The sequence below is a fragment of the Centroberyx gerrardi genome, chromosome 11, assembly GCF_048128805.1.
Source record: "Centroberyx gerrardi isolate f3 chromosome 11, fCenGer3.hap1.cur.20231027, whole genome shotgun sequence".
NCBI lineage: Eukaryota > Metazoa > Chordata > Actinopteri > Beryciformes > Berycidae > Centroberyx > Centroberyx gerrardi.
This window is the reverse complement of record NC_136007.1, coordinates 7,522,068-7,536,204: the sequence shown is the minus strand read 5'-3', so window position 1 is coordinate 7,536,204 and position 14,137 is coordinate 7,522,068. Positions and strand designations below refer to the sequence as shown.

The 14,137-nt window shown below is 42.2% G+C and overlaps 1 protein-coding gene across 1 annotated transcript in view; it reads right to left on the bottom strand.

Moving 5' to 3' along the window:
• Positions 1-14,137, bottom strand: part of fstl4 (follistatin-like 4) — a 172,700-nt gene that overhangs the window by 83,570 nt on the left and 74,993 nt on the right. Inside the window, exon 3 of the mRNA XM_078286704.1 lies at positions 883-1,073. Within this exon, the coding sequence (XP_078142830.1) occupies positions 883-1,073 (191 nt within the window). The remainder of the gene's footprint in view (positions 1-882; positions 1,074-14,137) is intronic.

Sequence of the window (14,137 nt, the reverse complement as noted above, 5' to 3'; positions counted from 1 at the left end):
ATACTCTTTCCCATACCTCCCACTCTGAAGACTACGTAAGTGTTAAAATTGTCGGCAGCAGCTCCCATAACCCCAAATTGTTTATATTGTATTTTTTTTTACTTGCATTGCTTTTAATGTTTTTACTATTCTTATTCTTTCTACTGTTTTTATTGCACATTTTATATTCTATATGCATGCTTATATTCTATTTTTTCCCTGCTGAATCCTATTACTTTTACTGCAGCAACAACCATGAGAGTTTCAGTTTATCTTTATCTTTAACTTTATCTTCAACACATAGGACAAAACAGTCAACAATCATAAGAAAGTCAGTTGAAGAATTGAAAGAATTGAAGGTCAATCTATTATACTTTTCAACTAAATTAAATCCGATTCTAGTCCCTGTAACTTTAGCTAAGCATGATGGACTTGTCCGTGGTAGCTGTCGTAATTTCCCTTCTCTAGTGTTCATACCAGTTGGAACAGATGAAGAAATAGCTGAATATGAGCATCAGTCCAGAATGCAGTTTGGTTAGGTTTTCCAAGCATGAGTAAGTGCTGGTTATCAGATGTCATCCATCTCCTTATACCCATAAAACCGTCCGTATTGGGTTTGTTTTCTGTTGTTGGTACGATTACAAACCGCACCACAGTTGCCTCAGTGCGGTTATTTGGTGCCACCTGAGTTCGAATGCCATTGATCTCACCTGCCTAAATAAACACGCTTGGTATAAACGCACCCTAAGAGACGACACTACAGAACCTGCAAAACTTTTAATTGAGAGGAGTGCATATCTCTTCCTTGTTCATCTATCCTGTTTATCAATCAATCCACCCATTCATCCATCCATACAGCTATTTAGTTATGCGGTCATCAAGCCATCCGACCTTGATACCCACCTTTTCCAGCTCATCGCTGACCAGCCGGCCATCCTGGTTCACATCCAGGTATTTGAACATGGTGTCCACCAGCGCTCTCTTCTGCTCCATGTCTCTCTGCTGGCTCTGCTCTCCGCTGCTCAGGACCTTCGGCTGCATGTCCAGCAGCATGCTCTTCAGCCTGTTGTACTCCGACATGGTGCATGCATCGCCTGGAACAGCAAACACACACACACACACACACACACACACACACACACACACACACACACACAGGGAAGAAAGGACATTCAATTAACCTCAATTACACAAGCTGAAGCCTTTGGATTGCAGCTGAAAATTGGCTTTAATTGTGTTTGTGTGTTTTATACAGAGAAGAGAGAAAGAGGGCAAGAGAGAGAGAGAGAGAAACAGGGACAGAGGCCAGGAGCAAGTGTGTGTGTGTGTGTGTGTGTGTGTGTGTTTACTCATTTAAAACTGTAAGTTTTTTTTCATGTTTACATAATTTGTCTGACAGCTTTTCGGTGCAGGGGGTCCAATTAATTACGAGTAATCCTTGAATCCACATGAAAACAAAAGGTAAACATCCTCATTTAGACCCTCTCAAGCTTCTTGTCCTCTTTTGCTGTGGGATTAGAGCTCATGTATCAAACTAGACCGGGCGTCAAGCTCCTGACTCTCCGCGCGGCTCTGCCTCTGATGAGGATGTGCAGAGGAAAGAGAGACCGCAAATTAATCAAGGGCAGCGCTGAGTGTTTATTCTTTACACTTGAAATCAAAAATTATGCAAAACACGTCCGCCACATGCTGCGAGGGACTTGATACGAACGGAGAGCGGGCGAGCAAACGAGCGCAAGAGACAGAGGAAGAGAGGGAGAAGATGAGAGCAGCCTCCCTTCTCCCCCTCTTCTTCCTCCCTCCCGTCTCCCTCCTCTCCTCGGCTCCACCTGGGCCTGATGGCAGCGTGCGAGAGAGGAGGTTGACAGGAGGGCGGCAGGGAGCGAGTCCTACGTGAACATCTGAGGCAGGGTGACGAGAGAACAAAATATGAAAAGCTCGCAAATATGAATAAGTCATTAGGCGACGTCCTCCCGATCGCCGCAGAGCGTAAGACCCCCCTCTGTGAGGAGCGGGGCGTGGGTCTCCTTGCCTAATCTCCTTTGACAACGCAACATCTATCAAAGCTAATGAACACAAAGTGAGAGGACAAGATGAACCCAACAGAAAGAGACTAGAAGTACAGCCCCAGCTCCCCTGTTTGGTCCCAAACTCATGGCAGTGGCTGACTGGTGTCCAGCCCCTATGAATCTCAGTCTTCAGCACTTTTTGGATTTGCATGGCCCTAACCCATAACCCATAACCCAACCCTTTGTCAGTTATCAAAATCTTTGACCAATCAAGGTAGCAAAGCAGGACAGGACAATAAAAATGGGATTTGGCAGTCCAATTTCTTTAGCCACCAGAGGAGCAAGCAGGTAAATCAAGCTCTTGCCAAAACCAGTGGGAAGAGCCGTGAAGACATCCTGACCTCTTAGGAAAGCTTTTAAACATGCAGATTTTTCCTGTTTTAATTCATCAAAGCCATTACGTTTTTTAAGGCGAAATCGCTAAATCAAGCTTGCTATCATCCTTTGCCGGCGCTGCCATTTTGCTAGTTGTTGTCGCGCTCTGTAACGCTCGCATAAGTAGGTTTGTCCCGCCTACATCGACCATCAAATCATGTTTGTCGGACAGTATCTGTCTGAATTACCTGCCGGTGGATAGGCTTGCAGCCAGACTCCTATGAATCGTCATGCAAATTCAAAAAGTGCTAAAGACTGCGATTCACGGGGGCTGGACGCCAGGCCAGGGCAGTGGGGAGCGCTGCCTGGAAATATCACGGTTGTTAGCACAGCTGTCACTGCAGGGAAGTCAACAAGGGTTCAACCAGGCCATAGAGGGAAGAGACCGTCTCCTGCTGCGGTACTGTATGTTACAGTGCGTATTAAACATGCACATATTTTCATGCTTATGCATATGTAGGCACATATACACACACACACACACACACACACAGACGCACACACAGGCTTTCTTGATGATTAAAATGCCTTCCCGTCTCCTCAAAGAAACACTCAGGGTGACCGGTGATAAAGTCCTCAACAACCTCTAAGACCACACACTCTCCACCCAGAAAAAGAGATGTGTCATTTTCATCACAACTACCTGACTGATGACTTAAAATGATGTCCTTGGAGAGAGAGAGAGAGTACAGACTTGCACTTGTGTCGGCACTTCTACTGTTATAGCAATTGTAAACGTTCCTCTTTTTGCATACTTTCTCCTCTAATGCTCTCCTGTTGCTCCACTGCTAAGAGGAATTCAGTGTGAAATGAAAACTGCAGCACTTAAAGGAAAAATCCGCCCTCGCATACTCTAACACTGATAGATATCATCAATCTGCGATGTTCAATACATCCCAGGAGTTATTTTGTGATGAAGCGTTGTGATTTACTTTTTTGGTGTACACACTTTACCTCAACCTGCCTCTTCTACTTCGTCTTCAGTAAGTGATTTCCTACCTTTCCCAGAATGACTTATGCCAACCCCCAGAGAAATGGGTCTGAACATTTTGCTTTGAATCAAAGGTGGGTGTATGGGCATATAAATATAGCTGGCTAGCCGACTCGTTCCTGAACACTGGGGCGTGTCTATGATGCTCAAAATGCAACATGTCTTGTGGCTGCATTGCATTCTGGTCTATTGAGGCTCTTGTTGGAGAAAGTGGTTTCTCTGCCTCTTCGACCATTGATTTCTCCCTGTATGATTGTTGAAAAACGGTCAGTGTAAAATGGAGAGTCTAGAAAGAAGCCCTTGCTGTTTTATTCTGAGCGATTGACACCAAAACCGGTTTACCGTTGATGTTTTAGACAGTTGAAAGTTACTCTCCTATTAAACTCCATTGTAGCTGCATCTACGCTTGGCTAGTTATCCTCTGGAACAAGAAAAATACCACAGCAAACAACAAAATGTGCCCAGAAATGCAAGGTACATCACCAAAAGCTGTTTTTCTAACAGTGTTAAAGTGTTTTAGCGTGGACTTTTCCTTTAAACAAGACATATGCAGGGATTCCGAAATGTATGTATACATACATGTAGGCAGATATGCGTGTGTCTATCCATTGCTTTCATAAGGTCAAGATTATTTTAAGGCTGTCGTAAACAAATTTTTATGCCATCTCTGCTTTATTGGATTGCATACAGGCGAGAGTGACAGCAGATATGGGAAACAGACTAGCGTTCATTGAGGTTTGATTTCTTTAAAGAACAAAGGAGACAAAGGGGATGACATGCAGAAAAGCTGGATTCAAACTCACAATGTTGTGAGTACCTGGCATGCACTTTAGCCCGATGAGCAACCAGGACGCTGCATACAGAGGAATTTTAAAGCTTTAGCCCCTTCATACATTCATTTAGTGGTGGATCAATCACTGAGGAACCTGAAAGGGAGATGGGAGGGGCATCTAATTTGTAGTTTTCAGATTGGGTAATGAATCTATCAAGGGAGCGATGACATGTTTTGTTCGGAGGGAGAGGTCAGCGGTGATAACGGGATAAGTTATCATAGCAAGCCATTAATCCAAAAATCCTGAATCATCTCCTCTTTTATTCCCCCTGCCTAGAAGGATCGCATGGCCTTTCACACACTCGCATATACTCGGCATGTGACGCACAACACACACACACACGCAGACACACATACAGTGCACACATGCATACGTAAGCACAGACGCCCCCCAAAGAAACACACACCGAGAGACACGCACTTGTAAACCTTATATCTATTACACATGAAGACACGCACACACACACCACACAACACACTTTTCTGCTAGCTGGCAGTCAAGTCAAGGTCTTGGCTAAATCCCTGTTCAATGTTATTCCTGCGAGGGGAATGAGGCGTGAGATGGATCAGACATGAGGGATCATCACCTAGCTGTCATCCCTGTCCCTGTTCTGGAAGGACAGAAATAAATTAACACCCCCACATTGATTTACATCTTGTCATATATAGAGAGAACAATCCCTTCTTTGCTCAGACTAACTCTGCCCCCACAAATGTCTGCACTGAGGAAAAGATTAAGGAAGAAAGAAAAAAAAAAAAACGTTCTACTTGGAAAGTTACTTTTTCCCTGATAATGGCTTGTGACAGTGACAGAAGACGCAGCCACTGCAGGAACTGAACCTGTGACCTTCCGGTTACAAGACGCTCTCTTTTCAAGGCGCGAAAAGTAAGTGAGTTTTACTGTTCCATGGCACAAAATGACCATAATGTACCTGCAGGGAGTTGAGAGAGTTGTTGATCAATACCAATGACTCAGTGATTGCTTTGCCAAGTGCTGCGATTTCTTCAAAACTCACTTTCTGGCCCGTACTCCGTTTTGGATTAACCCTGTTCCACTGCTCACCAATAGAGACCGATAAAGATAATAGATTACTTATGGTGCATTCCATTGTACTCGGAACTCTGAAAAAAAAAAAAGACTTGCAACAGAACGGTCGTTCAAGTCGGAATTCCCAGTCGGAAATTCGGGCAAGATCCATCCCATTGCATCAATTTGTACTCAAATTTACTCGATTTGTAATTTTTGTGTTATGAAAATGTGTAATAACAACTTTGTAGTTTCACTTCGATTGACTAATTCGGTTGGCAAAAGGGCGTTGAGTCCATGTTTTCCCGAGCAGACGCACTGGAGCGCATTTAGATCGGAAGTCAGGAATTCCAACTCGGAACTTTCGACTTCCAATGGAATGCAGCATTAATGCCCCTTTAACCAGTAGGTGTTGATTAGACCCTTTAAACAGTAGGGTGTACTGCTTATCCAAGTTCACCCTCTATCCTCTGTCCTCTGTCCACACTGAGACGGTGAATGTTACAGCTGGAAACAGTGAGTCACTCTCTCTCTCCCTCCTGCACGGAGCGAACGTCCTTTGATTCTGTCTGTTTCGTTCTGCTGAGCGCAGCAGCCGCAGCAGTGGCAGAGAAATATCTGTCTGTATTACAGCGCATCCACCCCTGACTCTAACGCTGTTTTATTGTTCTAGAGGGACTAGGACTCTCTTTATTGCCCGTTTGAAATGTTAGCTGCTTAAGTGAGTGATCCGAAGCGGCTCGCACCATGGATGCCCAATGTCCCGGAGACGGAGCTCCTCTCCGCCGCTCAAAACATTCTCCGAGCTCACTCTTTATAAATGTCAGGGAGGGGAAAACAAACGGAAAGGAGAAGAAATGCGAGAAGAAAGTTCCCATCCTGCTGCGGGGGATGCAAGTAGATAAGAGTACATGAAGTCAGAGGCATTTATAGGGGCTGTATCTCCGAGTTATATATAAAAGGCCAAAAAACAAAGTACACAAAATGCGGTGTCGACCTGCGTGAGTGTATATCTGAGGATGTATGTGCAGATTTTTTTTCACAGCATAAATTTAGCATATTATACCTGTGCTAGCACATTGCAGGGTTGGTAATGCATATAAACTTATTTGAAGTGGGTCCACTTCCACTTCAGTGCAATACAACTTGAAAAAAACGGTCTTACATCTAATTCAGACATGCATGAATCCAAAAACCTACAAATTTCTACTTTTTACTGGATGGACCCTTGGCTCCGGTGAAAAGAGGGAGGGAAGGGAAATCCAAAGCATCAATCCTTCAGATGATGAAACCTCCCTACAATGCCCTCAAGGACGTAAAAGCGCTCTGTGTTAAATTTATGTCTGTCTGACCTCCTCTGGGTGAAATGATGGGATTATTTACTGCCATGCCGTCTGTGTGCCGCTAATATGCGACGGTGATGGACCTCCCTCACAGATAATTATGAATATGATGGACACTCTCCGCTCCTGAGGGCAACAAGGTCTGAGAGAGCCAAGCCAATCTTGGAAGAGTCTTGTATTGCGTAATCTCCGTCGGCAGCTGTTTGAATCGGCATACTGTGTGCATAATAGTCCGTCCAGGTCTTCCTCTGTGATTATTGGGACTGAAAACACTTGAACTTGCGGCTTTTTATATTTAAATATTTTGTATATTTAAATTGTAAGGCATTTTCATTATTTCATTAGTTATTTGCATGAGGAGGACTGATGGAAACTGCAAGTCACTGGACAATGTTGCAAAGATCTGCTTGTTAAACTAAGTGCTGTGATTAGACCTGATACTGCAGAGTTAAAATACTCCTGTAGTCCTTGTCTTTTATGTGGTTAAAGGTCGATGATTAAGAAAAAGGAAATTGTTAGTTGAAAAAAATGCAAACACTATAATAACCAATCTCAAATTTCTGGAGGGTTTGGAACAAAGATAAAAGCATGAAATAAGCATAACATGAATGTATGAGTCATGTGATCTCATTCTAACATTTAAGTTGTATATCCTTTTATATAGCTTATTATTCCTTGTTTTTCCCCTGTAAACTCTAGTGTTCTTATCATCATTATTATTATTCCTGACATGTTTATCTTTAGGAACCACAGCATTAGAATGAATAACGATGGTTGACCATGACTGAAGCTTGGAGAGTTGGTTTATACAACATACTGTAATTGCCGTCGTCACGATGCTTGCCACAGTAACACATTAACTGTACCTGTTTGTGTACTAAAAATAACTCCTTCTTGGAATCACTCATCGCCTCTAAATGCATGGTGGGAACGGAGCTGTTTGAAAGAGGTTTTACATACAGCAGCAACACCCGAGAGGGCATTCATTACTGTGATGATCGGTATACGGAAAGAACGTGGCACAGCAGAGTTTTAATGACTGGCAACCAATGCATGTGTAATGTGTATACATAAAAATAAAGCAGGTAAAAGCAAGCAAGATAGTTAATTAACTCCCTAGAGATATAAGATTTAGCATAGCAATGAGAAATGCTTGCTTGTTACTTGGACTAATCATAAACTACCCATTGTATGATATAAGGCGATCTGCCAGATAGTGGGGGCTGGAGAAACTATAGATTGGCTGATGTTGGATTTCCCTTCTTTAGACAGTCTAAACCAAACCACCCCCAAACACACACACACACACACACACTACCGCGACTACGCAAAGAAGAAGCTGCTATAAGCGAACAACTTGTGTCATGTTGTAAACACCATTTAAAAAATTCCCATCACACCACTTGAGCAGCCTTGCAGTCTGTTGTTGTACATCAGCGAGCAGAGATTCATCTGTTGGCTCATGTCACTGTCTTTGTTTTTGTTTTTTTTTGTTTTTTTTCTTGCCGAGCGAAGTCGTGATGATGTTCTGAGAAATCACACAGGAAAGACACGACAGAAGTGCCTGAGTGAGTGCACATGTATGTGTGTGTACATGTTTGTCAATACTGTGAAGTAAAACAAGGAAAGACATGAGAAACAATAGTCTGTATGCACATTTTGAGATGATCTACACTACCAGTCAAAAGTTTGGACACACCTGATTGAATGTACTATGTTTTTCATCATCTTAAAGCCATTTTGATCGAAAGGCTTATGCTTAAATGCTTGAAATTTGTTTCTTAGACAAATATAAATAGTGAAGTTGATGCCTATGTATGAATTTCTTTCCAAAGCCTTTGCCTTTCCATCAAGGCAAAGGGCGGCTACTTTAAAGAATCTAAAATATAAGAGAGTTTTGATTTGTTTAACACTTTTTTTTGCCACCGCATAATTCCATCTGGTTATTTTATAGTTTTGATGTCTTTACTATTATTCTAAAATGTGGAAAATAGTAAAAATACAGAAAAATGTGGTGTGTCCAAACTTTTGACTGTTAGTGTATAGCGTTCCTACCATTTAGATGGGGAAACACGTCATGCAATACGTATCACCTTTGGCTGAGAGCCCAACAAGCTCGCTGTCTAGATTCACATACCATATGGGACTGTTCTTGGCAACTGTGTTATTGATAGCGTGGGCAATAATCCCACATTACAAGAGCTAAAAAGTGATGATTCACAGTTTAAAGTGAATCCCCCATTCCTCTCCTAATACATAACTCTCGCAGGTTTAAAATGACGCCACTAGATTTACTGAGTACAGGCATGCTGTCGCCCAGTTTGCCTCACCATACATTCAGCAGAGTGGATCAGTGTGTGCTTGGGAAGTCTTATCAGAGTCTGTGCAGCTTGGCACTCGCTAAATGAGAAACCCATTGCAACACCAAAGTTATTGGCAAAGCAGTGAAGGAGAAATAGTACAGTAGCATCCAGTGCCTGCCTGTCTGTCTGCATGCCTATCGTCAAGACCTGGCTTCTCAAACTGCACATCAGCACTATACACATCAGCCCTATATCTCTTCCTCGCTTTCCCTCTGTGTCTGACTCTCTTTCACTCGCACTTTCTCACTCCCACAGAGAATCTCGTCAGTCTGAAGAAGAGTATACTGATAGTGTGCTGCCGGATCGATGGCTTTCAAGCCAGCTGCTGTAAAACAACTGGGTGAGGCGTCTGAAGACGGAGGGTGCGATCACGCCTACGGTTTGTGTTCTTCGGTGCAAACCATATAGTGGAAAAGTTGACTTTGTTGCGTTCTTGTATTTGGTTCGTTTAGGTTCACACTGTTTAATTATGAGCAAACTAGGGCTTGTAAACAAAAGTTACAGGGATTTACAAGTAGCTTGTTTTGGTAATCTGTCATCCTGCGGGGTTGGAGATTTTGGCGGTGGCATCGAAATAAATCAACAAAACACATGATGGACTGGAATGATTGCCTGCACTCTTTGCTGTAATTCATTTTTTCTGGTGTACGTACCAGTTAAAATAGAGCTCCGTCTCCTTATACTTGTAAAAATAGAAGTTTTAGAGTCATTTTCTGTCGGTTTGGATTATGTTCTGACTCCTAACGAATTGCACCACAGTTCGCTTGGAAGAGGGCCAAAACTCACCACCCCAATTTGAATGTCTCTGTTCTCACCTGCCCAAACAAACCCATCCAAAGGAATAAACGCTCCAGTGTTCGAATAAACATGCTCGGTGTAAATGGACTCTAAGAAAGAAAACATCTCAGATTTCCACTGGGCTTTCTTGCAATATTGGATGATAAAGAATCGAGAACAAAAACCCTGTCACGTATTCAGCACTGTCCTAAAACCATTACAAATCTATTTTCCACCGAAACGTACCATAACCACAGTCTGTGCAATTTATTATTTCCTGCTTTTTTTTGTTTTTCATGCTCAGTAACACAATATGTGGTCTCTCACAAATTGCAGGCCAGTCAAACAGCAAATCACTCTCTACCCACATGTGGTTTTGGACATAACAGTAGCAGGGAGCTGCCTAATGGAGAGTCAAGCGGCTTTGAGAGTCATGAACTGTACGGTGACCTCCGTGAACCCTAAAGCAAGTAAAAAGAACCCACGCTGTTCAGTTCGGGGTCAGCAACAACGCAAAAAACAATAGAAGTCTCTTTGGTATCTGGCACAGACTGAATATAAACACAGTTGCACTTGCACCCTCTGCCCTGGTGAAGCGGATTTAGTGAAAGAAAATAATTACCAAGCCCCCCGCTCCTGCTAATAGATTGAGACTGGGAACAAGCTCAGGCGTTGATTACATTTTTAGCATCCATCTTCCTCTCTCCCCTACACCTGCAGTGTAAGCTACAGTAATCTCAAGGCCTTTCACAGCCCTTGCCGGGGCCTGCAAGCTGCTGCCTGATGATCCCAGGGGTATACAGGTTTTAAATTGCCTGGATATGGGAACTGGAGGAGATGGCTGCCTTTGGCTGTACGCGGCCTAACTGAACCCCATTGACGACAGAGGGACCCTGGACCAACATCCGACATTAGCCTGCCCGAATACCGCAGTGACCTTGTGGGGAAAGTTTCAGAGGCGCTGAGAGAAAGGACGATTTTAACTAACTCAGAGTGGGAGGTGGGCTGAAAGTTATTAAACAAGTTTCTCGGGGGTAGGACCCTGCAATGTAAACTCTTTAGCAAATGTGTCATTTTCAACCCAGAGGTATGTCCAGCTGAGGACAACATACTTTGGTGTTAGTTTTCAAGGTTTTCTTCTTGGGTGTTTTTCCTTGTATGCATTGAGGGTCTGTGTGGAATAGGTAGGCTGTGTGTCTTGCTAAAATCTGCTTTTGTGTGTCTTGTGCTCTTCCTTATGTTTGTCTTATATCATTCTGTTCTGGTTGATTGTTGATCAGGTAGATCAGTTAGATCCTCCTAGTGCTTTGAGACATGCATGTGATAAAAAGCTGTATAAATAACCAAACTTGAACTTGAGTTTTCACCAAGAAATGCAGTAAAAACAACATTGAGTTGCTATTAACATATTGTGTTGTAAAGTAATAGAAATGTATGTTGTCGGAAAACAAGACATCTTTGTTTGAGTTTGAGTTACTGTACAGTTAAATGCAATGCCACATTTCAAAGACATACTAATCAACAAGGACAGAAGCAAAGGATTCTGGGCACTCGTGTGTTCTTTGTAGTCGGCTGCCATCTTCACATCATCTTCACTGCCCCAAAATCATCTTCTTGCAAATGAGAACAGACACTAGTCAAGGCTCACAAATTCCTGCCACAAGATAGCAAGCTAGTCAAATTTCCATTCCTCCTGTCCATGGCCTCGGTCGTCAGCGTCACCGGACCTCATTACAAAAGTCAGGAAGATCAAAGATCTCAAAACATTTGCTACAGCGACAATTCATTAAAATGGGCTTGATGGATTTTGAAGAGCAAAGGAATAGGACTGGAAGAAGAGAGGAGAATCCAATTTAGAAAGAACCACATAAGTGTGTGCGCGCAGATGAAACTTTCCACTCTCACAGAAATCTTAGAAGGGAATATAGAAGACCGAAAAAGTAGGAGAATATCTTCAAATGGCAATAATCAAGGCTGAAATAATTGGGATGGATGACGTCCTCGCTCTATCATTGGCTATGATCAAGTAGTTGGCAGGTGAAAGTGATTAGTTTCACATGCGTACGTGCAGCGGCAGAATACTGACGTGGAAAACAACGAGAAAAGAGGAGGGAGAAGACAGAGAGATGTATGATGAGAACGACTCTTTTATTCTTTCATGGCCTCCTCCGTCAGAGAAGAAGAAGAGCCGTCCCTTTTATCTCAGAGTTTTTGTCTTTCATCTAAATTCTGTCTGTGAATGTTTGCCGTAAAGAAGACTCTTCATCTCGTTTCTTTCTCTCTCTTCTCCGGGTCACAACATCGCTTCGGCGGCAGGAAGCTACAGTATTTTGTGTAGGAGTCTCCTTTGACATATTTCTCATGTTAATGTGGCAGCTTCGACACCTAGTATAACTACCCTCATGCATATCAACCTGCGCTGAGAGTGCAATGATGACACTGAAGCGCAATATCATTAATACTTCTCAGTTTACCAGACTCAGATTTTCGACAGGGTTCTTTGTCAAAGGGAGGAAAACTTTACGCACTTTTTCACTGTTTTAAAAAAAAAAAAAGATTCTTCATCTAACACTTGGATTGGATTGAGAAATGAATAACATTTCCATATGTTTGAAGCAGAAAAATTGGTGGGTACAGAAAATGGTGATGCGTCCCCCTACTTTATTCTTTTATTTAAAATCAAAATATTCATCGTATTAGCAATCATGCCAGGCCTAAACCCACTGCGAGGCATAAAGGGAAAATTAATTTAGTCTCTGATGTTTTCCCAAGAGGCAAGATGAATTGGTTGGCAATATTTGAGTCTCTACACCCATATAATAGCAACGGTGTTTTCATTACCATCAGATGAAGCAATCATAGGGAGCTAATTTCAACTTTGTTTGATGACATCCCTCAATTATCATGTGTACCTTTCCCCCTGAGCTAATGAGAGACAATGCAATCAGTTGACAATGTGGCTATTTATTTCCCCACCGATAATTACACAACAGTCATTTGCATGTGAGTACATGAAGGTAAAGATATTCTGGCACTGCTTTTCCTTCTTTAATTTCATTAAAATGTCATTGGGGAGCAACTGTATCTGACTGCACCTTCGAATGGAAAGCTGTGGGCCTGCGTTCACCTTGCAAAATGAATTTACTTATTATCAATTAGGAGTGTTGTTTTTATTGTTTCATATCATATATCATATCATATCATATTATATATTTTATTCAGTTGAACATGATTTAAACTAAAATAGTGGTTCTTCGGTTCCGTAAATTGAGTTTTAACTGAATGGGTGGAAATGTTTGAAATAAACAAAGATAGCCGTGTTTCTTCTTATTTTATCATTCTTTCTTTGTTGGCACGGACGTTTCGGCTATGAAGACGTACCAAAACGACTTTACTGCTAGATTTAGTGACTTTTAAGAACTCCCTGGTTCTTAAAGCGACAAATCTAGCTACTTAAACCTAGCTACTAAAAAAAGGGATGTACAGATTTACTCAAGACCTTAAATAAATGACAAATATTAAAAGCTCTAATGGCCTTTTTGCTATGAGAGAGAGAAACTGAATCAATGTAAAGTCTCATTTCCTTCAAGAACACACAAAATTCAGGCTTTCTGTTAGCTGTGGCAAATATCGTGATATGAAAATAAACGTTTGACGTCTTCTAGCGACTCTTTGAGCAGCCAATAGCTGCTTCCCTTGGAAGAGAGTTGGTCACACTCAATCTGCAGCTAGAGCGCATCTTTATTGCTTGGCTAATATAACATGAATTTTAAAACGGCTAATATAGATTAAACAACTTTAGTGGAGCGTGTATTATTTCTCCATCTCGTATAATAGAACAGAAAACTGCTGCGTTAAGAGTTGTGAGACGGGCAATCATGAAAAGTGAGCTTTAATATTCGAAATCACATTCCTTTATGGTTAATGACTTCACATTTTCCTCGCCATACTCCATGCTCCATGTCCCAATCTGCTTGATGAGAGGAGGGAAAATAAATAAATCAAACAGAACAAGAAGTCAATGAGTGCATTTGACTGCACTGCATACCCGATTGGTCGCCCCAGGGTGCATTGGCAGCGGTGGATTGATATTGACTCATTAGAGGTTTACAACTGGAGTCCTTGAGCCACCTCTCCCTCTGGCAGCAGGTAGAAATAGTAGAAGTGCAGGCCATTAACCAGAAAACAGAACTAATGAAGGGAGAAATTAACAAAACACAAACAAATAAAACATGTTTTTCTGAATTCACTGTCTGGCTTCCTCTGATATGGCTTCCCTGTTAGCGCTGTTCCCTCGATTCATTATGTGTAGCTATCTGGGTCACACACATCCGCAACCGTCGGGGTGAGTCGTCATGACAAAAAAAAAAAAAAAAAAAAA